General features: G+C 44.9%; 6 protein-coding genes and 1 long non-coding RNA gene across 12 annotated transcripts; 4 read left to right on the forward strand and 3 right to left on the reverse strand.

Moving 5' to 3' along the window:
* Positions 1 to 339: 339 nt before the first annotated feature.
* LOC136186902 (F-box/LRR-repeat protein 19-like) lies at positions 340 to 2279 on the forward strand. Its single transcript, XM_065974382.1, has 5 exons — positions 340 to 454; positions 675 to 982; positions 1033 to 1148; positions 1200 to 1265; positions 1317 to 2279. Exons 2-5 carry the CDS (start codon positions 679 to 681, stop codon positions 2196 to 2198), a joined length of 1368 nt encoding a protein of 455 aa, XP_065830454.1. The 5' UTR covers positions 340 to 454; positions 675 to 678; the 3' UTR covers positions 2199 to 2279.
* A 674-nt stretch (positions 2280 to 2953) lies between these two features.
* On the forward strand, positions 2954 to 5193 carry LOC136187101 (uncharacterized). Its single transcript, XM_065974624.1, has 7 exons — positions 2954 to 3290; positions 3345 to 3457; positions 3527 to 3550; positions 3604 to 4037; positions 4091 to 4399; positions 4453 to 4580; positions 4637 to 5193. Exons 1-7 carry the CDS (start codon positions 2981 to 2983, stop codon positions 5095 to 5097), a joined length of 1779 nt encoding a protein of 592 aa, XP_065830696.1. The 5' UTR covers positions 2954 to 2980; the 3' UTR covers positions 5098 to 5193.
* On the reverse strand, positions 5136 to 6842 carry LOC136187103 (branched-chain alpha-ketoacid dehydrogenase kinase-like). The gene is made up of 10 exons (XM_065974625.1): positions 6680 to 6842; positions 6562 to 6630; positions 6402 to 6512; positions 6304 to 6351; positions 6135 to 6254; positions 5990 to 6085; positions 5858 to 5931; positions 5675 to 5803; positions 5541 to 5624; positions 5136 to 5489 (listed from the first exon to the last, which is right to left on the reverse strand). The coding sequence occupies exons 1-10, from the start codon at positions 6830 to 6832 to the stop codon at positions 5168 to 5170; spliced, it is 1206 nt and encodes a 401-aa protein (XP_065830697.1). The 5' UTR covers positions 6833 to 6842; the 3' UTR covers positions 5136 to 5167.
* A 1457-nt stretch (positions 6843 to 8299) lies between these two features.
* LOC136187768 (MORN repeat-containing protein 3-like) lies at positions 8300 to 9316 on the reverse strand. Its single transcript, XM_065975449.1, has 5 exons — positions 9163 to 9316; positions 8945 to 9105; positions 8733 to 8892; positions 8496 to 8680; positions 8300 to 8442 (listed from the first exon to the last, which is right to left on the reverse strand). The coding sequence occupies exons 1-5, from the start codon at positions 9296 to 9298 to the stop codon at positions 8374 to 8376; spliced, it is 711 nt and encodes a 236-aa protein (XP_065831521.1). The 5' UTR covers positions 9299 to 9316; the 3' UTR covers positions 8300 to 8373.
* Positions 9317 to 9659: 343 nt separating this feature from the next.
* Positions 9660 to 17291, reverse strand: LOC136187758 (uncharacterized). 5 transcript variants are annotated; one of them, XM_065975440.1, is made up of 35 exons: positions 17107 to 17170; positions 16957 to 17050; positions 16798 to 16899; positions 16640 to 16741; positions 16484 to 16582; positions 16333 to 16410; positions 16174 to 16275; positions 16016 to 16117; positions 15860 to 15958; positions 15727 to 15786; positions 15577 to 15678; positions 15419 to 15520; positions 15263 to 15361; positions 15112 to 15189; positions 14953 to 15054; positions 14794 to 14895; positions 14635 to 14736; positions 14479 to 14577; positions 14287 to 14385; positions 14130 to 14228; positions 13896 to 14081; positions 13743 to 13841; positions 13535 to 13633; positions 13383 to 13481; positions 13278 to 13329; positions 13152 to 13225; positions 12954 to 13019; positions 12295 to 12897; positions 12025 to 12216; positions 11835 to 11957; positions 10692 to 11783; positions 10580 to 10640; positions 10469 to 10531; positions 10137 to 10421; positions 9660 to 10081 (listed from the first exon to the last, which is right to left on the reverse strand). In XM_065975440.1, the coding sequence occupies exons 1-35, from the start codon at positions 17142 to 17144 to the stop codon at positions 10071 to 10073; spliced, it is 4965 nt and encodes a 1654-aa protein (XP_065831512.1). In that variant the 5' UTR covers positions 17145 to 17170; the 3' UTR covers positions 9660 to 10070. The 5 variants fall into 5 exon arrangements, with proteins under 5 accessions (XP_065831512.1, XP_065831510.1, XP_065831509.1 ...); XM_065975438.1 differs by having other exon boundaries at positions 16351 to 16410; positions 16957 to 17291; XM_065975437.1 differs by having other exon boundaries at positions 15130 to 15189; positions 16957 to 17291.
* Positions 17292 to 18079: 788 nt separating this feature from the next.
* LOC136187060 (uncharacterized) lies at positions 18080 to 18716 on the forward strand. The gene is made up of 2 exons (XR_010669828.1): positions 18080 to 18331; positions 18531 to 18716. It is a non-coding gene; the product is annotated as an uncharacterized lncRNA (long non-coding RNA).
* Positions 18717 to 20669: 1953 nt separating this feature from the next.
* On the forward strand, positions 20670 to 23239 carry LOC136187059 (protein unc-93 homolog A-like). 2 transcript variants are annotated; one of them, XM_065974570.1, is made up of 4 exons: positions 20671 to 21623; positions 21674 to 22585; positions 22634 to 22898; positions 22953 to 23239. In XM_065974570.1, exons 2-4 carry the CDS (start codon positions 21782 to 21784, stop codon positions 23180 to 23182), a joined length of 1299 nt encoding a protein of 432 aa, XP_065830642.1. In that variant the 5' UTR covers positions 20671 to 21623; positions 21674 to 21781; the 3' UTR covers positions 23183 to 23239. The 2 variants fall into 2 exon arrangements, with proteins under 2 accessions (XP_065830640.1, XP_065830642.1); XM_065974568.1 differs by having other exon boundaries at positions 20670 to 22585.
* The last annotated feature ends 14 nt before the right edge of the window (positions 23240 to 23253 follow it).

Raw genomic sequence — 23253 nt, forward strand, 5'->3', positions numbered from 1 at the left:
GGCTAATGCGATTGCTGCATAATGACGTCACGTCACCTTAAGGAACAGGCAAATACGTCTTTTCCTTCGTTCCCCGCAGATGCGTAATTGTGCCTCGAATGAGCGACACCATAGATAGAGGCGACACGCAGGCGCTACGTAGGCGTCGGCGAGCGAAACCGACACACCCCACTCCTTAGGACACGCCTCGAGATTCAGTAATTGCATTATCTCACCGCTTGGCCTTCCATTGGCCAATTAGAGATCAAGTGTACCGCCACTCGTATAGAACTGTGGCCCCAGACTCTCTCCAGGAGGATTTTATCAATAATTCGCTGGAAAACATTTTTAGACGGACCCCAAATACCCAGTCGGGCCTGCCATCTCCCTTAGGAAAGCCACACATTCTTTATTCAATTTGCACATGCGCAGCAGCTGTACAGACGACTTGGGGTGAACGTTCTTTCTCCAACAGGCAAGTAGACTGAGGTGTCCGTCATGCGATTTTGTACACCGATTCACCTCGGATAAAGTAGCGGGGGCCCCCGCGAGACCAGGGCCTCGCAAGGGAATACAGTAGAGGGAACGTATCCTTCTACTCTCGAAAGGCTCTTAGAATTTGTTAGATGTTTGTTTGAGCGAATGTGTTTTCTAGATCGGATTGCGGACGCGTAATTTGTCGATTTGTTGCCTAGGTAAATGAACGAATGGATCGATGGCAGATGGGAGAGTCGCGTTTATTCGAATCTTCCTGGCCTGCTAAAAGTAATTCAACCGCGCCCGTTATGCGATCATCTTCTTGCAAAGCGCCTCGTCACTGCCGATGAGTATGAAGGCTTTTTGGACAAGAGAGACTCCGAGATATCTCGATCTCTCCTTGTCTCTATTCTGCCAAAAAAAGGACCCAATGCTTTTGACTTATTTGTGGAAAGTCTGAAGGATAGTGAACAGGAGCACGTTGCGTACAAGATATGGCCAGAGTCGTCAGAGGAAGACGAACAACGTATGATTGGTTAGGTATGGATTGCGAGGAAGGAAACGGGTTCTTTGTAGTAGAAGAATTGGACTTGAAAAGAGAATTGAAGGAAACGAAAGGAAAAAGGAAAAGCGTCAAACGGGCATTGGAGCAAAAACGCGAATACCAAAGTGATTTGAGAAAACAATGCGTTGTATGTGTTTAGTCGAAAATGACTCTAGGATTCGTGATTAAGTACATTTAGGCTGAACATCCACGGGATTTGATCACGCCAAATATTCGGCAGCTGGAAGAGGCACAGAAAATTGAGGTGAGCTTACACGACAAGAAAGGAGACAGAGACTGTACCGGCAGTTTTCAGATTTTACCCAAAATACCTAAACTAGCGACTCCAAATTTAGCAGCAACGATGAAAGAGCTGGGCCAAGACGTTCCATATCTGCGCTACGTTTTTGCCTATGTCACCCAATTGGAATTATGCCGATGCATGCGAGTGTGTCGAGCGTGGCGCTACTGGTCATCAAGACCGATGTTTTGGCGTACAATCGATCTCTCACGCAAGGAAACGATCGCCGCAATGACGCTCACCTGTATAAAACGTCGTCGCGTCAAAGCCGTGGATTTCAGCTGGAGCGGCGTAACGCAACGTCAGCTACGCTGGATATGCAACAAGGTAGCGAGTATAAACGAACTGCTTTTGACCGGCTGTCCCAAGTCGATCCTCGCCGCCTTCTTTCGCTGCGAACCCTTTCTCCCCGCCTTAACGTCACTCGATCTCGCCTGGATCGAAGATCTTGATGACCAATCGATTCGCGATTTATTCGACTCCGATGGATCGGCGACTAAGAATGCGTCGTCGCTCGTCGATTTGCGTCTGACGGGAAGCGCGATCACCGATCAATCGCTCGCGCTTCTCGCCGCCGCTTCTCCCATTCGATTCACGCGGCTCGATCTCAGCTATTGTTCGTTTATCAGCGATAGGGGGATCGATGCGCTTCTGTCGACGAATTCCGGTCTGTGTCGTGCCGTCGCGACGGTGAATTTGTCCGGATGCGGTCGTTTGACTGATAAGTCGGTTGGATATTTTCGACGTTGTCCGCGTTTGGAACGGCTTGATGTTCGTTCGTGCGTCGACGTTTCGGCGAGCGCCTGCGCGCAGCTCGTCGCCTCGACGCACGTCGCGCGTCTTGTTGTCGTCGAGGAGAAGCTCGTCGAGTCCAGGCGACGAACGACACGCGAGTAATTTCTCCTTTTTTTTGTAGTACAGTTAGAAAAAATCCCGCCCTCCCTCCCCGCCCAGTTTTTCCTCTTTCAATAGAATCATTACTTAATTAATCAAATGTAAAACTGTCCGGTTGGACGTCGAAATGTTTCAGTCGAAGAAAGACGTCCGAACCGGTGTTGTTCATCGACACGAGTTGAAGTTTTCCGCCGAGGTATTTAGCGTAGCATCGCGATATGGGAAACCCGTAGCCATAGCCAGCCATCGGCCCGGCCGCGGGGCCCGAATGGCCCGGGGTGGCGACGTTATGCGAGAAAAGACGTCCGTGTCGTCGTTCGTATCCGCGGTGCCGCCGAAATTCGCTTCGTCCGCTGTCGTGCTGGAATATTCGAGAAGGTGAGTGAGTTGGTCTTCTGACATTCCTCCACCTCGATCAGCAATATTATATATTTTCTCAGGTACTTTTACCATAAGGTGAAGTCGATGGGATTGTTGCATATTGTCACTCGTATAGGAGGCAAGCCTCTGCCTCTGTGAAACTCAAGAGTTGCTCTGTGAACCAAATATTAATTACCGAAGCTATAGGATAAATCAATGTCACTGCCTATTTCATTATCCGTGGGCTTGGGGACGAGGCTATCGCCGCTATGCAATTACCGCATATTGAAGTAAGGAAAACAGGCACTAACAAGCGAGCGAGATTGATTAATTAATGGAAGTCGACGGTGATTGGCCGGATAAATATTCGTGCGCATGCGCTAAACTTCGGAGTTCCAGAGCGAACGTTTCTACAGCAAGCGTCTATGTTGTCGAGTGTAGGAACTCCGCCGAAGATCAAAGACGAGCCGTCGTTGTCTGTTTTGCCACATCGTCGTGGCTATCGATTGTCTTGCCGCGCCTACGAAGAAAACGTGTCGTATCGCTGGTTCTTTCGACCTACAGCTCCAGCAGGAGACGTCAAAAATCCCATATCGACATTTTGCTTCACCCTGCCCGATCTATTATTATTAGTCGAAGAATCTCGTGAAAAAATTACAGGCTATTACTTCTGCGTAATCACGAGCACTAGTTCAGGACTTCTAACTGTGTCGCAGCTAATATCTCTCAACGTCGGTGAGAGGAAAGACGATTAGAGACGGTACTAGTATTATGAGACATTCTTTTTAGAGCCACCTTGCGAGTATTCAGCTTTGCCATCTGCTCCTGTATCGGCTTTTGAGTCTTCTTCGGAGTCCCTTGGTATAGGCAGCTCAGTGAGCACGGGGCCTAGGTGTAAGAAGGCAAGCATTGAAGAAAAATTGCCCGTGAGGGCTTAGTTAATTTTTTTAATTAATCAAGCGTTTTTCTAGCCGAAGATGGATGTCGATCGCGAGGTCTCTGTTTTTGAAGTTTCTTTATAATATCGTGAATTTGTGTTTCTCATTAGAAGTGCAGCGGATCTCAAGCGGCGAATGACGAAGCAACCAGAATGAAGATTGTTCGGTCTGAGCAAAGTCAGTTGGACGCCAGCATCTTCTACAAACTCTTTCAGAAGAATCGCACAGAGGAAGTCGAGTCGGACGAGAGTCCAATTGTTCCTCACATTTCCAACGAGAGGCTCGTAGAGGAGTTCAAAGATGCCGTTTCGTTCATCGAACCAGGTGACACCATTCGTCTGCTAAAGTTTCTCGTGCAATTCTTTAAGTCCGAGTCTCTTCATGCCGTTCACCAATGGGAAATTCACCGTCACAAGACGGTGGAAAAAATGAATCGAACTGACATTGCTGTCGTTCTTGATGAAAACTGGAGTATACCGGTTCTGCTAATTGAAAGGAAAAGCAAATATTCGGTTGCAGGTTCTGGGCACGTTCATCTGCACAGGTAAGATGGAATTGGCAGCGTTGGCCGCAGATTTTTAATTAATTAATTAACAGGAATTATGAAATAGTATCAAGAGAGCATCTCGATTGCTTTCGAGTCGACGGCGGAAGCTGTCCCTGTTTTGCGCTTGAACTGACGCCCACTTTGTTGAAGCTACACGGGTTTGTCACGTTTGGCGAGCACGCTCTTCATTCGACAATCGCCACCTTGCTCAACCCATTGGAGGCCACTACAGACGACAAGCCAGCCATCAAGGCCTTCCTTCGCCGTATCCACAGGGGAGTGGCAGCGCTTGCTAACGAATGGAGAAACAACGACTATTTAATGCCCGAAATTTCCTCTCCTCAGTTCACTCCGGACAGGTTTGAAATTGACGTAGTAGTAGGGGTTTTTAATTAATGATAATTCGTCTCAGCTTTATTCACCACGACGAAGAATACAAAAATTTGTCATGTGCCATGCAGCTGAGCGCTGGGAGAAGAGCGTTCATATGCAACATACGGTCGCATGCGGATCGCCAATTTGCTGTCAAGTTCATTTTTGGTATGCGCTGGCCGTGTTAGTTTCTTGTGCCTATACAATGTGAGGCTTTTTTGCAGGCCACGATGGTCAGTATGGCAGAGAAGTGCACAAGATACTGGAATCAGCTGGCTTGGCGCCGCGATACCTTTATGAGAAGAACGTACCTTTCCTCTGCGCAACGCTCTATGTCATAATGGATTACGTACCGTGGTGTTCTCTGCGGCAGTGGCTCAATTCTAATGATCCAATCCCCGAGAGAATGATATCGAATCTGGAGCTCGCTCTCAACGTTCTCCACCGAAATGGCCTCGTTCACGGCGATTTCCGCCCCTCCAATATTCTCGTCAGCGACGAAGGGGAAGTAAAGATCGTCGATTTCGATTGGTCTTGTACGAGCAATCAGAAGCGCTGCTATCCCAAGGATCTAAATAGCAAAATCGTATGGCCTGCTTCCTCAGAGAAAAGCTTATTTGAAGCTCACGATCATTTTTTCTTTGCTTCAATCAAATCGCAACTGAGAGCAAGGGAAATTCAGTGAAATTCGCGACGAAACGACACGCAAATAATTTTGTTCTCTTTTCGATATAGGTCATTCATTAATTAATTAATCAAATGTAAAAACTGTCCGGTTGGACGTCGAAATGTTTCAGTCGAAGAAAGGCGTCCGAGCCGGTGTTGTTCATCGACACGAGTTGGAGTTTTCCGCCGAGGTATTTAGCGTAGCATCGCGATATGGGAAACCCGTAGCCATAGCCGGCCATCGGCCCGGCCGCGGGGCCCGAATGGGGTGGCGACGTTATACGAGAAAAGACGTCCGTGTCGTCGTCCGTATCCGCGGTGCCGAAATTCGCTTCGTTCGCTGTCGTGCTGGAATATTTGAGAAGGTGAGCGAGTTCGTCTTCTGACATTCCTCCACCTCGATCAGCAATCCTATGATAAATCAATAAGATAATAATATAAGAGTTTCTATTGGATTGTTACCGTATGGTGAAGTCAATGGGATTGTTGCATATTGTCACTCGTATAGGAGGCAAGTTTATGCCGTTATGAAACTCAACAGTCGCCCTGCAAAGTAATAATTAATTAATTAGATTCCAATACTTCGTTGCTTCTGCCTCATGGCGTTCTTTAGAAGTTCTTGGAGCATGTATTCTAGTGGAGCTGGTATGTAGGCGAAGGAGGCGCCCGTGTGACCGTCGATTATGACGTTTGGCGCAATGTTGTATTGGTGTAGACAAACTTTCCTTTAGAGAGGACATTGGAGGAATGGGATATTAGTCATTGATTCAAAGTCGAACCGCGCGAAATCGGCGCATCGTTGAATAACGGAATTCAGATGCATATTCAAATTGATAATCCCAACGTAACCAGGCTAATAAATAATAACAGGTACAGTATAAAAATCAAAAATAATTTTTTTATTATAATACCCTGTCTTCTTTCATTGAGATCTGATGCTCGCAGAGCATTCGAATGCCGAGACGCGAACTGAGCAAATGATCGAGAAATCGGTGCATATGATTCGGCTAAAATAATAATAATAATAATAATATACTGATATCTCATAGGACCTACGTTGATGTATCGTTTGCTTTCGTCGAAGCCTCGGGCTATGGACGTGACGACGCCTCGATGATCGTCGAGCAATTCCTTAATCATTCTACCAAATTCCTGGGTGTCTTCGAAATTTCGTATCTTTAGGGAAACCCAATAGATAAAAAAAGTGAAAGGTCACGTCACTTACAGCCTTGAATTTGTTCAGTTGCTGAAATGAGCGCAGATAACGCCAATGCTATAGAAAGGAAAAAATCAAAGAGGAGGTGGTGGGCGTGGTCAACGTACTACTGCCGATATGTGATGATTGCAGCCGACAATGAAGGGAAGATCTTGAAACTGGGAGATGCGATGAGCGACTCGAATAGGTAACTCTTGTCTGAGAAATCTCGCCGTTTTCTAAGGTAAACAATGGGGGGTGCGTAGGCGTGGTCTATTGTACACGTACGACGAGATATCGCTCGTCTTGGGGCCTTCCGCCGTACATTAGCTGGCGCGGCGTGACGCGATTCGACTTCTAGGATGCCGATTATGCCGGTGGAAGCTCGGAGCGACGCGATAGGAACCTGTTGCGCCGTGTTTGCGATCGCCTTCTGCGTTTCGAACGACGACACCGCATTCCAGAGCTCTTCTCCAACCGTCGGAGGACGAGTGGAGGCAAAGACGCCCAGGGAACGCGCTGGACTCGCAGCGAAAAGGACCTTCATCAATTGTTCCATAGGACGTGACGTCATTGTTGTTCACGTAAACTAGGCAGTACGCAAGCGCGAATTTCGCGGAAAACATGCGTGATTGTTCAGCTGCTTTTGCTAGTAAAAGCGACTCCTTGTGAGCAGCGTCTTCTGCAGAAAATCTCATTGAGACTACGAGTGCGTCTACACACGTCCCCCTTTAGAATGTAAGGGAGCATTGTAAAACGTCACGTGCCACATAACAAATACTTTAGCATCAGGTATGGGCACACAACAGAATTTTATTTATTATTTATTTATTTATTTATTTTAGCTACGTGCATAAAAGTTTCTGTCTTGCCTTAGCGTAAAGGGCGTCTCGATCTATATAAACCAGTTCTAATCGTCGTACGTTGTCCCCTTTCAGTTCGAACTCGGGTCGCCCGTGAAAAACTCGTAGACTATCGAACACGAGAATTTGACTCGGAATCAGTTTGATTTCGACGATGAATCGAGAATTGTGCGCAAGGCGAACGAAACGGCGATACGCTTCGTACCAATCCCAAAGACCGCCGTCTTTCAGCTTCCTCCCAAAGCGATCGCCTCGAATATAATTAGCCAGATACACAGTCTCAATATCACCATATCCATCCAACCTATATAAAGGATATAGGAAGAGGGAGACAATAAGAAATGTTTTCTTTCTTACTTTATCAGTGAGTCCCAATGAACGCAGTCAAAATTATTTTCATTGGCATAAGAGAATTGAATCTTTGTTTGTCTTAGGATATCAAAGTCGCGTGGAAATTCTTTTTTCATGTAATTCGCAACCGCAAAGCCGTCGCAAAACCAACCGGATCCGGCACGTGGACCAGGTATTAGGGGCCGTTTCTCGTCCAGGCGGTACTGATTGGGGTGGCTAATGATGTCGTGACTCACCCGAAACTTTTTGGAACCGGTGGTCATCGCTTTGCGGTGGCTGCCTTGGGCTACGAATGCGTTCGAACCTCCTCGTGGTGTAGCCTGGGTTACGCAGATACGAACGCAATCAAATAAGGTACGTACAACGATTATTTGACAGAATACTAATTTCTTTTTTATAGGTTTGAAAGTGCTTGTTCTCAAAGAAAATAGGTGGACGAGTCGACGACAATGATGATGATGTAGATGAAAGGCTGAAACAGTTGCATGCATGCTCGCGTAAATATAGTGCCTGCGTAAATATATTCTTTCATTTTTTGTAATTTAAATAAAAATTGAACAAAAATGCTGTATTTGTCACGAGAATAATACACGTAATGGCTTGACGGTAATTTATCTAAGATGCTGTAGCCCGTATGTCCGGGTAGGGTAAAAGGTTTTTCCTCGTTTTTTCTCCAAAAGCCGTTTACCCTACCCGGACATACGGGCATCAGACAAAAGCAATACAAGAACGCATGGCTATTGGTAGTTCTGAGAGCTGCGCTTTTTCAAATAGACTCCTTGCGGAAGAGGCAAGTGAATTGCTTTGGGAAATTAAATTTTTTCTTATATTATAAATATCAAGGTACAGCAAATTTTATCTGGTAACATGCACGAAGGTCTCTGTCTCAAGTATCTTCTGAAAGGACTTGACTCACTCCTTCCTGAAGAACCGATTCCCTATCAGCAAGCGTACACTAAAAACAACAAAACAATTTTTCAATAATAACAAAGACTAATCAATTCTTACAACGGGAATTGGAAATTCAGGTGGATTCGACGCCCTCTCCTCATCAAAACCTTCCAACGATCCACACTTGGGAACATCGTCAATCCAAGTTCCTTGATACACTTGACCCTTGTCGAGATAAAAGAACTTCCCCGATCCATGTTTCTTGTCGTCCTTCCACGATCCCTCATAACGATTATCATTACCTAGAGAGTATAGATTAAATAAAATCTCTTTTATTTTTATCTTCCCACTCACTGAGTCGATGCATTCCTTGACCGTTTCGTTTGTCATTGAACCACTCTCCCTCGTAGATCGACCCGTCGCTATAGTACATTCGTCCCCAACCGCTTCTCTTATCCTCGTACCATTCTCCTTCATAATATTGATCTTCTCGATAGTAATTCGTACCATATCCCTTTTAGAATAATAAGGAATTGAATACTCCAAATCTCGATTTTTTCTCATACGTGGCGTTTGTCGTTCTTCCAGCCTCCTGCGTATAATTTACGATATTGGTCGAATTTTTCTGATTTCAAACGCATTGCCAGTGTGCCGAATCCGTGTCGTTTGTCGTCTTTCCAGTCGCCGTCGTACACGGTTCCGTCTTTCCGACGCTGCGTTCCCTTTCCTAATGGAAATAAACGTGGATTGGGGACAGTGGACTTGGATCGATTCTTTTTCTTACCGCTTTTTTTGTTGTTCTTCCAATCGCCGCTGTATTCGTCGCCGTGAGCGAAGTAGACTGTTTTGTGGATGCCTTCTTTCTGTGCTTTGGCGTCCCACTGCTTCCAAAGCTGGTTCGATTGCTTGCCCTTGAGCATTTTCCCGACTGAGTTGTCTTAGCAACAACGTTGATATTCGCGTGCTGACGTAAGAAGATGGCCGACCCACGAGATTCTTTTCTTCGTTTTCGGCGTTCATTGTCGAACCGTTGCAACCATAGCCGTCATGTGGGGAATCTTTGATGCCGTCTTCAACACTCAGACGGCCCGAAGTCTTTCCTTTGCTCGCAAAACATCTCCAAACGAAGATCCTTACGTCGAGAGTCGCAAATCGTCATTCTCGTCCTATAATAGGCAATCCTTGTCATTTTCTCCTCTCCATAATCCGCCTCAACGCCGACCTGGGTCTCGAAACGGAGAGAGCAGATCCTTTCGACTTTTCTATTTCTATTTACACAAAAGATCACAGTCACAACTACTTCAAAAAATTCCATGCCACAGAATACCTTCCTAAGAACTAACTAAGTGGTAACTAGCCAATCCTTATACCGTAATAACTAATAAACAAAGCACAGATACTAAAAGTAGTAGCCGTGGTATCCAAAGGTAAAGATATGAAAATTAAATACGTGTCATGAACGGTTAATATGCTATAAAGATAGGTAAAATAACAGCGTGTAGCTTTTCAGCCAAGTACTTCTACAGAGACAAAGGGGAGTATCAGAAAATGAGTATAGGTAGTATAGGGTCAATATTTCAGAAAACAAACGCAGTACTTATAGTAATCCACTATCAATTTTTTTATCCAAGCCTTCGCTACTTTTTGTGAGATACGATGCTAGATACAATAATGGTGAGTACGTAGTTACGGTCATTGTGGGCCTAAGAAAAAACACTGAGACCTATACATAGAGCTTGGAGCAAAAGAGAAACTTACCAGAAAAAATAGAGGCTACTGCATTTGAGTAGCCAACGTCCCTCGCAGCAGCAATAAATTGTCTGCGAGTTGCTCCTCTGCCGAACTTATTTGCCCACGCGTCCAGCATATCTAGAGCACGATCGTGATCGTTCCTTTTTTCCCCAAACGCATGCATTTCAAAGTCTTCGAAAGGTTCCGGTCCCAAGACTCTTCCAACACGATTCCATACGGGTTGAATGCGTTTAGCCGCTTGAAATCTTTCGAGTGCGGTCATTGGATCCTCATCAAATAGACAAGAGATTTCTGCCAGAAAAATACTACTAAAATCTATTTATAATGACGATGCATACCTTCGTCGTCGTCACCTGTCGAAGGAGCAGACCGAGGCCCAGTTTCTTGCTCAACACGACGCCCTAGAATTAAATTATTTAAACAAATAATCACTTTGGAAATCTGCTGACTTTTAATTGTGGAAGGAGAACTCGTTCGAATGAAGGCCAAGTCTTCTTTTGCCTCTAACGTCTTTCAGAAAGTCAAAAGAATCATTATGATTATATAATTATATCTTGTTACCTCATAAGAAGACAATTCTATAGCACCATCTTCACTCAAAAGAGCTAACAAATATGGCAAATTAGATTGCCTTGCAGCATCGGCCAGGCAGTGTACTGTGGCGCTGAGATTTTCACTCCAAGTAGAAAAAAGCTCTGCTGCTGTCTTGCATTCCACCTGGTCAGCTTCTGACAAGCCCGGCAAATGCTCTTTCGAAGCTTCCCTTCCCGCATCGTCTTTCTCCAAGCATGTTATTATAGCGCAGCGTGTCTTGTAAGGTAGAAAGTCGATGTGATTGTCACAAAGAGCGAGAAGATCTCTAAGGCTGTCTATGACCGTTCCCTTGCTAACTGAATCGCTTGACTTTATTGAAGTCTCTATCTTCTCGTCAATAGTTGCTTTTTCGTAAGCCAGAGGGAACTCTTTCAGCTGTTTTAATTCGGTAGAGCTGATGTACCAGAGACGGCTATGCGTCCCTGGACTCCTCTTTTGAAGAACTTCTTCTCCAGTTTTCATTAAATTATTAAGAAGTTTGAGGCATTCCCGCTCGGAATGAACCGGACCACGCACTACAAAATCCAATGCTTTAGCCTCTTCTTGCAATGTTATCATTCCTTCTACCAAAAAACCATTTATGGTATTCCTGATCATCAACCCGTCTTGCCAAACGACAGGCTCTAAACCACAAAAACAAGGAACATTGTGGACGTGACACTGAAGAAACGGCATTGTTCCTGGAGTGATTATGTCCGTCTCTTCAGCTCGTCTCACACGACGTCCAACGTAAATTTTCATCTCAGGATTTTCAGACCACACATCAGATGGACGTTTCGCCTTCAGTAGAGCTGGAAACCGATAAGTGTTCTGTTTAGGAGGAAGCTCATAGCAAATTTCCAAATGGCACAGGAGCCGAATTGTTTCGTCGATATGTTCCCACTTTCGCTTGTTGAAGGCTTCAAGTGCGCTCTGGATGTCATCCTTGGTGGTTGTTCCGGGTGGAGAGCAGCAAAGAGAAACTCGAAACACCGAATCCGTAGGAGACAACAGCGGGCCAATGATATTCTGACATAGCCAAGTTGGATCCAAAATGACTTTGTCTTCAATTACTAAAATCTATGTGACATATTACCAGCACGTAAGTAAATGCAAAATATTGCTACCGACCTCGCCGATTCCTTGCAAAAACTCGATGAGCAATTTTTGAACTTCAACGGTGAGGCCAGGGTAGAGGCCGTTTGTCATTATATGCTCAAAAATGCTCAACTCCATTAAATAACCGCTTCTTTCCTATATGATAGTTCCAGAGGAAAACTAAAGTTATACGCATATACGCATTTAGAGGATGCTAGCTCGCCTTTCCGGTCTCAGGAAGATTCTTCATCACAGACATAGTTCTTGTATGTATTTCTTCCTTCTGTTTAGCGTCAGCAGAGAAGAACAAACGCACCTTGTCAGAAAAGGATTGGCGTTTGTTGAACGGATGCCGCAGCGTAGGTAAAAAAGACGCAGTTGCCGCCTCAACTATAATAGGAACCTCTTGAGCCGCCTGAATAAAAGCAAGAGTGAGTAGCGGGAAAGGCTGCAAGGCGTGACATATTGGCATAATAAAAATACTACAAATTACCTTTATGGTGAGCTCTTTGACTTCGCTAATAGCTTTCCTTAAAAGATCTAAATCGCTCGATGTGCGATCACGGCAATTCAAAACGAAGTGCTTCCCGTAGAAGTTAAACCAAGGACCAAAATTTAGGCTCAAGTAGGTGCAAACCTGCCGTAACTTAGACTCCCCAATTTTTGCAATAGGAATCAAATCGCTCTTGCTTCCCACAACTACAAAGTTAGCCTTTTCTTTTAGAACGACGCTGCATTTCACAAATGAACAGAAATAGCGACTCCGACGTTTAAGCTCCTCCAGGTCGTCTTCTCTCAAATCAACAACGAGCAGAAAAATTGTTGTAGATTCGGAGAAAAACAGTCCGTGCGTTTTGTGAAAAAATTCCTGCCCAGCAAAATCGCAAAAAACAACTTCGCCAGCTGATTTGATTTTTGCAGCTGATAGATCCATGCCAGCAGTTCGTTTGTCGTCACCCCCGTCTTTCCAATAAATGTTTTTTAGAGTTTTTATGAGAGTTGTTTTACCGGCTTTAGCTTTTCCAATAACGCACACCTTAATTTTTGTTTGCTTGGTCGTCCCTTGCGAGTAAAGTTTATTGTATCGATGTTTTGTCTAAAGAAAGGATGTGATGTGCAGGAGAAAGTAAAGAAGCTTGTCAATAAACTAACCCATTCGTTGAAAAAAAAGTTCCTCACATCCGACGGGCAAGGAATCTCGTGAGGAAGTAGACCACCCTAAATAAGAACAGATTTTTTAATTTAAATAAGTTGTTCTGGTTTGCCTAAATGAATACAGCTACAGCTACAGTTGACTGTTTAAAGTAAAAACTACAAATGTCAAAGTCAACTGCAGCTAGAAAAGCTTACCTCTCCCAAACGAGTAATGAGAGTAGGCTCCTTTAAAAGAATGAGCTTCACAAGATCAAAGCAAGAAGAGAGAACTGAGAAATTTAAATCTCAACGTTGAATAAAGAAAATTTATAGTACACAAACCAGGAATTTTGTGACTATGATTAGCAAGAAAATGTAATATTGAATTTTCTTTCTAAAAATGACAAAAGGCGCTCAAGTAGAGTAAGGTAACAACCGATAACATACATTATCTGTCTTATTGACATCTGCTCCAGCTTCGACTAACAGTTTTGCAATAGCCAAGTGGCCACCAAAACATGCTGTCAACAAAGCGGTTAAACCTTCCTAAAGTAACAGATCGGAACTGGTTGATAAAGAAGTACTGCATTACTACAAACCAAGTCAGTCTTATTGAAATCTGCCTCAGCGCGCACTAACAGTTTAACAATTTCCAAGCTTCCATTCCAACATGCTGCGTGCAGAGCCGTGTGACCTTCCTAAACGTTCACGCATTTAGATTTGGAATAGATGATCGTATACCCTATTCATGCACATTTCCCTACTCTACGTTGCCTATACACGCACAGCCATGCACTTAAAATATACCGAGTTTTCCATATTGATATTTGCTCCAGAAATAATTAATAGTCTTGCAATTTCCTCTTGATCGTCCCAACAAGCAGACTGCAAAGCTGTAGGCCCATTCTAGAAGTTGCACTTAAATTGAAAAACTATACATCTGACGAATACTATTGCAACCTCATCAGCTCGATTGATGTTTGCTCCAGCTTTGATTAATAATTTAGCAATTTTCGATTGACCCCTTCTGCACGCTACTAGGAGAGCCCGCCGTTCATTTCGAGCATTCGCTTTACGGATTAGAAGTTCAGCAACATCCAAATGACCATTGAGACATGCTTCCATCAAAACCGTCCTTTTATTAGTCTAAAGGTTTTAATTGGAATATAAGCACGGCTCAAAAGGTACTAAAACCATGTTTGTTTTATTGACGTCTGCTCCAGCGTTGATTAAAAGCTTAGCAATTTCTAAGTGACCATTTTGACAAGCTCCATACAAAGCCCCAGACCAAAGCTGAAGATCCAGTTAGAATACAAGAACAAGCCCCATAAAATAACTCGCCACTACTTACCTCGTCTTTTTCATTGACATGCGCTCCAGCCTCAATTAAAAGTTTAGCAACGTCCAGATGGCCGTTGAGACACGCTTCCCGCAAAGCTGTCATTTTACCCTAAAGGTTTCGATTAGAATATGAAAGGTTTGTCTTATGAAGTACTTAATTTCCGAACAAAAACGTGACTCATAAAGTAGTCTACCAACACACCTTGTTTGCCTCATTCACTTGTGCTCCGCTGTCAATTAAAAGTTTAGCAACATCTAAGTGACCGTGATAACATGCTCCCTGCAAAGCCGTGCGTCCATACTAATGAGTTTAATTACAGAATAAAAACATGACTCATAAAGTAGTCAACTAACACACCTTGTTTGCCTCATTCACTTGTGCTCCGCTGTCAATTAAAAGTTTAGCAACATCTAAGTGACCATTAGAACATGCTTCCTGCAAAGGCGTAGGTCCACCATACTAAAGAGTTTAATTAAAGAATAAGAAAATGACTCATAAAGTAGTCTACCAGCACACCTTGTTTGCCTCATTCACTTGTGCTCCGCTGTCAATTAAAAGTTTAGCAACATCTAAGTGACCATTAGAACATGCTTCCTGCAAAGGCGTAGGTCCACCATACTAAAGAGTTTAATTAAAGAATAAGAAAATGACTCATAAAGTAGTCTACCAGCACACCTTGTTTGCCTCATTCACTTGTGCTCCGCTGTCAATTAAAAGTTTAGCAACATCTAAGTGACCGTGATAACATGCTCCCTGCAAAGGCGTAGGTCCACCATACTAAAGAGTTTAATTAAAGAATAAGAAAATGACTCATAAAGTAGTCTACCGGCACACCTTGTTTGCCTCATTCACTTGTGCTCCGCTGTCAATTAAAAGTTTAGCAACATCCAAGTCACCATTAGAACATGCTTCCTGAAAAGCCGTGCGTCCACCATACCAAAGAGTTTAATTAGAACATGACTCATAAAGTAGTCAACTAACACACCTTGTTTGCCTCATTCACTTGTGCTCCGCTGTCAATTAAAAGCTTAGCAACATCTAAGTGACCGTGATAACATGCTCCCTGCAAAGCCGTGCGTCCAAACTAATGAGTTTAATTACAGAATAAAAACATGACTCATAAAGTAGTCAACTAACACACCTTGTTTGCCTCATTCACTTGTGCTCCGCTGTCAATTAAAAGTTTAGCAACATCTAAGTGACCGTGATAACATGCTCCCTGCAAAGCCGTGCATCCATCATACTAATGAGTTTAGTTACAGAATAAAACATGACACATAAAGTAGTCTACCAACACACCTTGTTTGCCTCATTCACTTGTGCTCCGCTGTCAATTAAAAGTTTAGCAACATCTAAGTGACCATTAGAACATGCTTCCTGCAAAGGCGTAGGTCCACCATACTAAAGAGTTTAATTAAAGAATAAGAAAATGACTCATAAAGTAGTCACTTGTGCTCCGCTGTCAATTAAAAGTTTAGCAACATCCAAGTCACCATTAGAACATGCTTCCTGAAAAGCCGTGCGTCCACCATACCAAAGAGTTTAATTAGAACATGACTCATAAAGTAGTCAACTAACACACCTTGTTTGCCTCATTCACTTGTGCTCCGCTGTCAATTAAAAGTTTAGCAACATCTAAGTGACCGTGATAACATGCTCCCTGCAAAGCCGTGCGTCCAAACTAATGAGTTTAATTACAGAATAAAAACATGACTCATAAAGTAGTCAACTAACACACCTTGTTTGCCTCATTCACTTGTGCTCCGCTGTCAATTAAAAGTTTAGCAACATCTAAGTGATCGTGATAACATGCTCCCTGCAAAGCCGTGCGTCCATCATACTAATGAGTTTAGTTACAGAATAAAACATGACACATAAAGTAGTCTACCAACACACCTTGTTTGCCTCATTCACTTGTGCTCCGCTGTCAATTAAAAGTTTAGCAACATCTAAGTGACCATTAGAACATGCTTCCTGCAAAGGCGTAGGTCCACCATACTAAAGAGTTTAATTAAAGAATAAGAAAATGACTCATAAAGTAGTCTACCAGCACACCTTGTTTGCCTCATTCACTTGTGCTCCGCTGTCAATTAAAAGTTTAGCAACATCCAAGTCACCATTAGAACATGCTTCCTGAAAAGCCGTGCGTCCACCATACCAAAGAGTTTAATTAGGACATGACTCATAAAGTAGTCAACTAACACACCTTGTTTGCCTCATTCACTTGTGCTCCGCTGTCAATTAAAAATTTAGCAACATCTAAGTGACCATTAGAACATGCTCCCTGCAAAGCCGTGCGTCCAAACTAATGAGTTTAATTACAGAATAAAAACATGACTCATAAAGTAGTCAACTAACACACCTTGTTTGCCTCATTCACTTGTGCTCCGCTGTCAATTAAAAGTTTAGCAACATCTAAGTGACCGTGATAACATGCTCCCTGCAAAGCCATGCGTCCATCATACTAATGAGTTTAGTTACAGAATAAAACATGACACATAAAGTAGTCTACCAACACACCTTGTTTGCCTCATTCACTTGTGCTCCGCTGTCAATTAAAAGTTTAGCAACATCCAAGTGACCATGAGAACATGCTTCCTGCAAAGGCGTAGGTCCACCATACTAATGAGTTTAATTACAGAATAAAAACATGACTCATAAAGTAGTTTCCCAACACACCCAGACTGCCTCATCCACTTGTGCTCCGCTGTCAATTAAAAGTTCAGCAATTTTCACGTGACCATTTGCACATGCTTCAGGCAAAGGCGGGAGACTATTGAATTTCGCTCCTTTTCTCAGGCATTCTTTCACTCCTTCAAAGTCACCTACTCGAATCGCGTCAAGAAGCTCATCTCGCAAGCATTCATCAATCCACGAGACTTCCATTTCTCTTGGAGGGACCCCTAGAATTCGTCAGCAGGGCGACTCTCTTCGTATACAGCACGAATCAAACACTCTAGTCTCTTCCGCGTGCTACTGTCACGTCGCAGACACGAGAAATCTTCGGGAAAGTCTTCGAAAGTCTCACCATTGATAGATATCAATGGTCTCACAGACGATTGGTCTCATGTGAACGCATTCTCAGGCTCACGTGAACGCATTCTCTGGCTCACCTGAAAATTTAAAGTGGCAGACCGTTCGTAAAAAATGTCAAGCGTGGCTCTTTGGGCCTCTGCCAATACCTATCTCACCACGTGTTCCGCGAGAATCAAAATCAACAGTGGCGATACGTACAGTTGGTAGCAACTCAACTGCTTTTTTTTATATCAGACAAAGCAAGAAGCATATGCCTATAACTATAGCACAAAGCCAGCCAGCCAGAAAAAGAACACAGCTGTAGAAGTCTTCAATCAAAGTCAACAGAAATAAAAAAAAGCCGCCTAGCATGAATCAAAAGTGGAATTGCAAGCCGGGCATCGTCTCGGCTTAGCAATCAAGCAATAGATAGCCAAACCGAGCAAACCCAAGAAAAGACACATGAGAATAGCGAAGATGGAACAATGACTTTCGAGAACGCCGCGTTGGCAGGCAGGACACAAATCCGACCCAGCGATGACCACCTGAGTCGGCTGTGGCTGTCCAACGACGACCGTCGACGTACTAGTCGCCGTACTTTGATAAGGAGGAGCTAAAGAAAAACGAGTGCAGTCGTGTTAGGCTTTGCTTTGAATAATACAGACGTTGGTCTTGACTGTAGCCGCCGTAAGGTGCGCTGGGCGGTTCAGTAGTAGTTATCAGGGGTTTCTCTGCTGCCATGAAGGAGGATGTTAAGAACTAATTTAATAACGTGCGTTGGGGAAAACAAAATGGCCGACCTTTTTCGCAAGCCTCCAGAATCTCCTGAACAGTCTCAACGCCGACCAGGGTCTCGGAACGATCTGCCTATCGGCGCAATGTGCGTCGGCTCGCTTCTACTCGCTCCGCCTCTCGTCGGCACGCTTCGTCCCAAATGGACCGGACGCTATTCGTCCGGTTTTCTCTGCCATCTCGCCTTCAACGGGCTCGAACTATTATCCGCGCACGTTCTCCCTCATTCCGGCGTGTTTTCTACTCGGTGCGGCGACGGGGGGACCCCTTTGGGCTTCTGTTCACTCGTCCCTTTGAGGTCTGCTCCCTTTCGCGCATTCTTTCACTCTTTCAAAGTCACCTTCTTGAATCGCGCCAAACAGCAATGTATACTTCGCTAGCGGATCCCTTTTTAGTTTAGGCCCTTAATTAATTAATTAATTGATTCCAATTCCGTCCGTCCGCAGGACGTCTCAGAACGATCGCTCACGCGACAACTTATTACAGGATGACGTTGCAGAAGAGATTCGCGCCGTATAGATATATATACTGTAGGGGGACTCTGGTCTCTGGTTCGTGTGAAAAACAGAGCGGTTGGTACATTGTAAGCAGAGAAGCTCGCGTGAGAAGAAAAAACTGCGTTGAAAATTGAATTGGCAGACCATTTTGCTTGAAGGAACGGTGTGTGTGGGACGCAAGCAACAGAAGCAACACGTATAGCTATAGCAAGCCAGCAAAAACAATTAAAGTCAATAAACGTCAAACACAAGCCGCCGCCTAACACGAATCGAAAGTGGTTTTGCAAGCTGGGCATTGTTTCGGTTTCGCAATCAAGCAGTAGATGCCTAGACCGAGAAACCCACACAGAAAGCAGATCAGAATAGCCATGGGCGAACAATGGCTTTCGAGAACGCCATGTTGGCAGGCAGGACACATATTGGCCGATCCAGCGACGACCACTTGAGTCGGCTGCGGTTGTCCAACGACGACCGTCGTCGTCGTTTGATGAGGCGGAGCTAAAGAATAAGACCAACGATTGCGCGGTCGGGTTAGACTCTGCGTTGAAGGTATACGTTGGTTTTGACTGTAGGCGCCAGCCGGAGGTCCGCTGGGTTTTTCTTCCATGACGTGAAGTAAATTAATATACGCGCGAGGTATAGCGCCTGATATATGTATGGATGCGCAGGGATGTATGCGCATCCGCTGTGGTAAACATAAATTCATTCAGTACGTCATAGGCAGCAGCAGGTCCGCCACTTGCGCGCGGACACAATTATTTATCCCCCGACTGACAAACTCAGTTTAGTCCCGCACAGCTGTTGTGTATAGACTATTTCATGCAGAAAACGAAGTAGAAAGTATTATTAGTCGATCATGGCAGACCTTTTGCTTGAGGAAACGGAGTCCGCGGGCGACGAAGAGAGCGATGAAAGCACGCAACTCCACGTCGAAGGCAGTCGGAGTCATCACGGCAGCTCAAAACGAACATCCTAATGTCGAGCGTCGCTGTTCTTTTCATTTTCGCCGCGTTCACAAGCCTCCAGAATCTCCAGAGCAGTCTCAACGCCGACCAGGGTCTCGGAACGATCTGCCTATCGGCGCAATGTGCGTCGGCTCGCTTCTACTCGCTCCGCCTCTCGTCGGCACGCTTCGTCCCAAATGGACCGGACGCTATTCGTCCGGTTTTCTCTGCCATCTCGCCTTCAACGGGCTCGAACTATTATCCGCGCACGTTCTCCCTCATTCCGGCGTGTTTTCTACTCGGTGCGGCGACGGGGGGACCCCTTCCCGTACGGAAAATGTCATGAGTTCTCATGATTTCTCATGACGTCTCGCGAGAAATCATGAGAAACTAGAGAATGATGGCCTGGTGTTGGCCATCATGCATAGCCTCCCACCGCTTACAGTACGCGAGCGCCTTAGATAACATGACGTCATAAAATTTCATGTTATCATGTATTCACACTGTTGTACATATATCACAGTCCTACAGCTCAGTCCTACATACATACTGTAGGCACATAGATAGGGCCCATGTTTAGGATCCTAATTAGGCCTTTTCTGATACTGGCTTTGAAGTTTATTGAATGTATGTGTACGGGTCATATTTACTGTTACCCGTACACGCGTACATACCCACGCATATACTGTACATGATTGGATTACGATTGATTGTGACGTCAGAGCGTGACAATCAAAAGAGTCGTTTCGGTTTCTCAGCGCATTTATAACACGGAAAATAGGACAGAACAATTGGAAACAGGGTTTCTAAGCATTTTTTCCGTTTATGAAAGAAAAAACGTCTTTTTCGCGCCGTAAATCGCCTTTTTTGGGTCACCGTTTTGGGCCCTATGTCGCGCATGCGCTGTACGAAAAAACGGGTTTTTCATTTACGTCACAATGCCGAGCGTAACAGACATACAGACAGACGGACGGACATACAGACACTTCCGGCCCTAAGATCACGTTTGAGAGAGCCTCCCTCCGCCGTTATACGGGCTCGCAAACTGCGTTTGCCACCCCGTACAACTGCGGTGGTCGGCTCATGATGAGTGCTCATGAGAGACACATGAGAAGTCATGAGACTCAATGAGGCTACTCACGAGTCACGTGAAAACTCATTTGGGCTTCTGTTCACTCGTCCCTTTGATATCTGCTCCCTTTCGCGCATTCTTTCACTCTTTCAAAGTCGCCTTCTTGAATCGCGCCAAACAGCAATGTATACTTCGCTAGCGGGTCCCTTTTTAGTTTAGGCTCGTAATTCCAATTCCGCCCGTCCGCAAGACGTCTCAGAACGATCGCTCACGCGACAACTTACGGGATGACGTTGCAGAAGAGATTCGCGCCGTATAGATATACATATACTGTAGGGGACTCTGGTCTCTGGTTCGTGCGAAGAACAGAGCGGTTGGTACAGTGTAAGCAGAGATCGCGTACAAGCTCGCGTGAGAAGAAAAACTGCGTTGAAAATTAAAATGGCGGACCATTTTGCTTGAAGGAACGGTGTGTGGGACGCAAGCAACTGAAGCAACACATATAGCAAGCCAGCAAAAAGAATCAAAGTCAATGAACGTCAAAAAAAGCCGCCGCGCCTAACACGAATCGTAGGTGGTTTTGCAAGCTGGGCATCGTTTCGGTTTCGCAACCAAGCAGTAGATGCCTAGACCGACAAACCCACACAGAAGGCACATCAGAATAGCCATGGGCGAACAATGGCGTTCGAGAACGCCATGTTGGCAGGAGGGACACGTATTGGCCGATCCAGCGACGACCACTTGAGTCGGCTGCGGTTGTTCAGCCACAACCGTCGTCGCCGTCGTTTGACTGTAGCCGCTATCCGGAGGTCCGCTGGGTTTTTCTTCCATGATGTGAAGTAATATATGGATGCGCAGGAATGTGTGCGTATCCGCTGTGGTAAACAGAAATTCATTCTCTACGTCACAGGTCCGCCACTTGCGCGCGAACACAATTATTTATTCCCCGACTGACAAACTCAGTTTAGTCTGCATTTGAACCGCACAGCTGTTGTGTATAGCAGAAAACGAAGTAGGAAGTAGAAAGTATTATTAGTCGATCACGTGCGTTCAAAATGGCAGACCTTTTGCTTGAGGGAACGGAGTCCGCGGGCGACGAAGAGAGCGATGAAAGCACGCAACTCCACGTCGAAGGCAGTCGGAGTCATCACGGCAGCTCAAAACATCTCAAAACGAACATCCTAATGTCGAGCGTCGCTGCTCTTTTCATTTTCGCCGCGTTCACAAGCCTCCAGAATCTCCAGAGCAGTCTCAACGCCGACCAGGGTCTCGGTACGATCTGCCTATCGATTCTCTACGGCGCAGTGTGCGTCGGCTCGCTTCTGATCGCTCCGCCGCTCGTCGGCACGCTTCGTCCCAAATGGACGCTATTCGTCGGTTTTCTCTGCCATCTCGCCTTCACCGGCTCGAACTATTATCCGCGCACGTTCTCCCTCATTCCGGCGTGCTTTCTACTCGGCGCGGCGACGGGGCCCCTTTGGGCGTCGATCAATACGTATCTGACGACGTGTTCGATGAGAATCGCTAAAATTGACGGCGTCGACGGCGAAGTCGTGCTCCAACGTTACAACGGGATTTTCTTCACGATATTCCAATCGGCGCAAATTATTGGAAATTTGATATCGTCGCTCGTTTTTCAATTTGGTGGAAGCGAAAATAGAAATTTGAGCAATATAAGTGACGTCATATCGTGTTCGTCCAATGGAACGAGCGATTCATTAGAAGTTTCCAATTCAGTTAAATATATTCTATTGAGTATTTTTATGGGCTTTCAGGTCGCCGGGGTTCTCCTTCTCGTCTTCGGTGTCAAGTCGCTGAGTCGACTTGGTCTCGGCGCGAAGTCGTTTCTGTGCTCGGGGCAAAATGCCTTTGATTTTGTCAAGTCCGTTTTCAAACTACACTGGCAGGACCATCGACTGCTCCTTCTCATTCCTATCACTATGTATTCAGGACTGGAGCAGGCGTATATAGCTGGAGAATACACTAAGGTGAGACACTTCACATAGTCTCATATTTCAAAATAACATTTCCTTTAGTATTTTATCACTGATTGCCTTGGTATTACTCTTATTGGCTACGTGATTATTGTTTATGGAATTGTCGACGCGGTGACGTCATTCCTATGTGGTCGACTGGCGAAGCACGTTGGACGTTTGCCAATAATTTTAAGCGGTGCAACGCTCAATTTAGCGTTGATTCTCTTTCTCCTTTTTTGGAGTCGTTCGCCAAATAGAGCGATTCTGTTCAGCGTTGCAGCGCTGTGGGGAATCGTCGACGCCGTCTCCAACACTCAAACTGTTGGTATGGTGTTCCCTTTGCACGTATAGGCATTTTCAGTTATAATCTTACTTTTAGCTATGTATGGTGTTTTATTTACTGACAAGCAGGAGGCAGCGTTTGGGAGCTATCGCTTTTGGCAGGGTATTGGATTTTCTCTCTCCTTTGCCTATAGCGATGCTCTGAAGAATAGCATGTCCGTCAAGCTGGGGATGTTGCTAGGGTGGCTCGTTCTTGCTATACTTTTATATTCTTTTATGGAAATGATAGAGAGGAGAAAAGGCAAACAAAAGAAAGCGTTTCAGTAGGAAACACTCTGATGTCCTATGATTATTTTCTTATTACTTGATCTATGCTTCTATGGATAGCTTGTCGGTTT

Source organism: Oscarella lobularis, chromosome 5, assembly GCF_947507565.1.
Source record: "Oscarella lobularis chromosome 5, ooOscLobu1.1, whole genome shotgun sequence".
Classification (NCBI taxonomy): domain Eukaryota; kingdom Metazoa; phylum Porifera; class Homoscleromorpha; order Homosclerophorida; family Oscarellidae; genus Oscarella; species Oscarella lobularis.

Bases quoted from the DNA above. Each gene is read 5' to 3' on its own strand.
- LOC136186902 (XM_065974382.1), top strand. From the start codon at position 679: ATGAACGAATGGATCGATGGCAGATGGGAGAGTCGCGTTTATTCGAAT. The intron at 983-1,032 runs GTATGATTGGTT...GGTTCTTTGTAG, and splicing joins GTCAGAGGAAGACGAACAAC to TAGAAGAATTGGACTTGAAA. The intron at 1,266-1,316 runs GTGAGCTTACAC...GGCAGTTTTCAG, and splicing joins AAGAGGCACAGAAAATTGAG to ATTTTACCCAAAATACCTAA.
- LOC136187101 (XM_065974624.1), top strand. From the start codon at position 2,981: ATGTTGTCGAGTGTAGGAACTCCGCCGAAGATCAAAGACGAGCCGTCG. The intron at 3,291-3,344 runs GTGAGAGGAAAG...CATTCTTTTTAG, and splicing joins GCTAATATCTCTCAACGTCG to AGCCACCTTGCGAGTATTCA. The intron at 4,581-4,636 runs GTATGCGCTGGC...GCTTTTTTGCAG, and splicing joins TGCTGTCAAGTTCATTTTTG to GCCACGATGGTCAGTATGGC.
- LOC136187103 (XM_065974625.1), bottom strand. From the start codon at position 6,832: ATGGAACAATTGATGAAGGTCCTTTTCGCTGCGAGTCCAGCGCGTTCC. The intron at 6,513-6,561 runs GTACGTGTACAA...TGTTTACCTTAG, and splicing joins AAGACGAGCGATATCTCGTC to AAAACGGCGAGATTTCTCAG. The intron at 5,804-5,857 runs GTTCGACTTTGA...TCCTCTCTAAAG, and splicing joins CGATGCGCCGATTTCGCGCG to GAAAGTTTGTCTACACCAAT.
- LOC136187768 (XM_065975449.1), bottom strand. From the start codon at position 9,298: ATGCTCAAGGGCAAGCAATCGAACCAGCTTTGGAAGCAGTGGGACGCC. The intron at 8,681-8,732 runs GTGAGTGGGAAG...TATACTCTCTAG, and splicing joins TCAAGGAATGCATCGACTCA to GTAATGATAATCGTTATGAG. The intron at 8,443-8,495 runs GTAAGAATTGAT...TGTTGTTTTTAG, and splicing joins CTGAATTTCCAATTCCCGTT to TGTACGCTTGCTGATAGGGA.
- LOC136187758 (XM_065975436.1), bottom strand. From the start codon at position 17,163: ATGGAAGTCTCGTGGATTGATGAATGCTTGCGAGATGAGCTTCTTGAC. The intron at 13,330-13,382 runs GTATGTTATCGG...TGTCATTTTTAG, and splicing joins ATGTCAATAAGACAGATAAT to AAAGAAAATTCAATATTACA. The intron at 13,020-13,151 runs GTAAGCTTTTCT...GTTCTTATTTAG, and splicing joins TCATTACTCGTTTGGGAGAG to GGTGGTCTACTTCCTCACGA.
- LOC136187059 (XM_065974568.1), top strand. From the start codon at position 21,653: ATGGCAGACCTTTTGCTTGAGGGAACGGAGTCCGCGGGCGACGAAGAG. The intron at 22,586-22,633 runs GTGAGACACTTC...CATTTCCTTTAG, and splicing joins TAGCTGGAGAATACACTAAG to TATTTTATCACTGATTGCCT. The intron at 22,899-22,952 runs GTATGGTGTTCC...TCTTACTTTTAG, and splicing joins CTCCAACACTCAAACTGTTG to CTATGTATGGTGTTTTATTT.